Genomic DNA, 2500 nt, shown 5'->3' on the forward strand with positions numbered 1-2500 from the left:
GTATTTATGGCTTTCATGAGGTTCCTGTGAACACATGTTGGACGAGAACATTGTCTATGTTTATACAACTATATCATGAACATCTTGGTAACTAGCCTATTAACAATAATAATGATTACAAAACCTGTGTTATAGATAGTGCAATTTCTGATGAACATTTTGAGTATATGCAAGAAATGAGTTTATACAATAAAGTAATCAGTGTAAGTGAGAATTGCAAGTAAGAGTTGGACAGTAAGAGTTGGAATTGCTTGCTCTGGAGGCAGTTTGTCATCTCGTTCAGGGTGCAGGTCAAGCTGGCATAGGCGATAACCAGTAGAGTTCTGTGTACTGTGAGAGGCCTAGGGTGAGTAAAAGGGGAAAGATCATTAAATTAATTCATTTTTTCTTTCTCCCTCTTTTTTTTTTTTTCATTCTTTTGTCTTTTTCTTTTTCTTTTCTCACTCTCTCCCTTTTTTTCTTTCTCTTTTTTCCCTTTATTTAACTTTTTTTTCTCTTTTTCTTTCTGTCTCTCTTTCTTTTTACTGATCTTTTATCTTAAAATTTTTAATTTAGCCCAAAAATCAGCACAAATAACAAAACGTAGGGTCAGCTGTTTAACATCGATACTTGCCACCTGACATTTGAGCCCAGTTTGCCATGCCATGATTATATGTTGTTTGTGATTAGAGCATTACATATTATGTGCCTGTGTGTTTTTCATACTTAGTCTGTGTGATTAACCAATTGATGCTGGTAACATGCACTGCTCTTAGTATTATTTTGTGGATTTACACAAGGGTGACACCACAAGTCTACCCTGACTTCACCGAATTACCCCATTCCATGAATTATTGTCATTATTATTGACATTATGATTATCATTATGCAATTAACAATACTAATAGTAACAAACCCTCAAATCAAGGAAATGGGTAAACAGGTGACATCTAGGAAAGAAAAATTATAAACTAGAATCACATTAAACTGGTCATGTATGTATGTGTTCTCCTGATGTCAGCATATTAAGAGTAAGAATTTAATGCAATACTGCTGGGAAAAATGTAGTGTTCAGTGTAGTACTTGGTGTAATGTCTTTAGACACCAAAGAGTTAATTAGTAGACCTCGTAACCTCACTTGATTTCATCTTTCCTTTTTTTTATTATTATTATTATTACTAATTCTGCTATAATAATAATAATATTATTATTATTATTATTATTATTATTACTAATTCTGCTATAATAATAATATTATTATTATTATTATTATTATTATTATTATTATTATTATTATTATTATTATTATTATTATTATTATTATTATAATAATAATAAAAATAATAATAATAATAATAATAATAATAATAAAAATAATAATAATAAAAATAAAAATAATAATAATAATAATAATACAAAATCAAAGAAAAGATATCCGAATATCAAGGTAAAAAGAGTAAAAAACATGCAATAGCAATAGTAATTGGCTCATTGGTGATAGCATTTGTGGAGCTATCCGTACATAAAGACAGTTAGTAAATTTAACTAGTATTGGGCATGGCATTTACGCAGCATCAAGTTAACATGTGGACTAAGCCACTGAAACATTTACTTTACCATTGAATTATGAATGACAGATATGAAGACAAGAAAAAGGGAAGGTTTACTTAAACACATTCACATTAGTGGCAATTTTAGTAGAATGTCCTTCAAAAGGAATGACATTCTTTTAGTGAATGAATATGGAAAAGTTTTGCTTTTGTTACTTTAACAACTTAATTCACAATTATAAATTGGAAGTATTGAAGACTAAATTATTTAGGAAAAAAGGTTTTACAAAATTAAAGGTTTTGCAGTTATACAATAATCATGGAATATTTTCTTACAGGATTCGAAACCGTGAGGCAGCAGATCGAGCAATGGTCTGCCTTCTGATCTTGGCTTTCATAGTAAACAAATATCAACTGTCTGTGAGTGCATTACTGCAGTCATTAACCATTGATAGACAGAGGTATGTTAATTTTTTAAGATGAAAAAATTGTGTTCAATTTGAAATGATAAGTCTTTACTTTTTCTGGAGTTCTCCACTCATAGGCCATAGGGGTATGCTTTTTTCCTATTTATAAACTAAGCTGTGCTTTATTTACATGTTTGACTTGATTTTATTTTAATTCACATACACCAATGTTTTTGTCCTTTGAATTTGAATAGGGAAATTATATTTATCTATAATAGCTGTTTAGTGAAGACACTAATTTCAATACCTACCTATATATAAGAAATTGTAATAGATTCCACAGCTGACAAACCTAAATGATCTTTCAGTCCATAATGATGTGCCAGCCATTTACAGATTTTTCTTAAAGTTTAGACCTGTTAGAACTAACGTCTTACTTTTTCCTTTCCAGGTTAGAGGTTGTGATGAGGGTGATAGGAGCTTCACATATGTGGAATGGCAATTCTTATAAACTTCAGTTGCCTTTAGCTAGAGTGGCCAAGCAGTTTGCAGGGAAGAAACATA

General features: G+C 30.2%; 1 protein-coding gene across 1 annotated transcript in view; it reads left to right on the top strand.

Annotated features, from left to right (window-relative positions):
- Nucleotides 1–2500, top strand: part of LOC119572323 (DNA-directed RNA polymerase I subunit RPA49-like) — a 21357-nt gene that overhangs the window by 17896 nt on the left and 961 nt on the right. Inside the window, exons 7-8 of the mRNA XM_037919360.1 lie at nt 1868–1990; nt 2388–2500. The exon at nt 2388–2500 is cut by the window's right edge and continues 961 nt beyond it. Coding sequence (XP_037775288.1) covers nt 1868–1990; nt 2388–2500 — 236 coding nt within the window. The remainder of the gene's footprint in view (nt 1–1867; nt 1991–2387) is intronic.

This window comes from Penaeus monodon, chromosome 4, assembly GCF_015228065.2.
Source record: "Penaeus monodon isolate SGIC_2016 chromosome 4, NSTDA_Pmon_1, whole genome shotgun sequence".
In the NCBI taxonomy this organism is placed as follows: Eukaryota; Metazoa; Arthropoda; class Malacostraca; order Decapoda; family Penaeidae; genus Penaeus; species Penaeus monodon.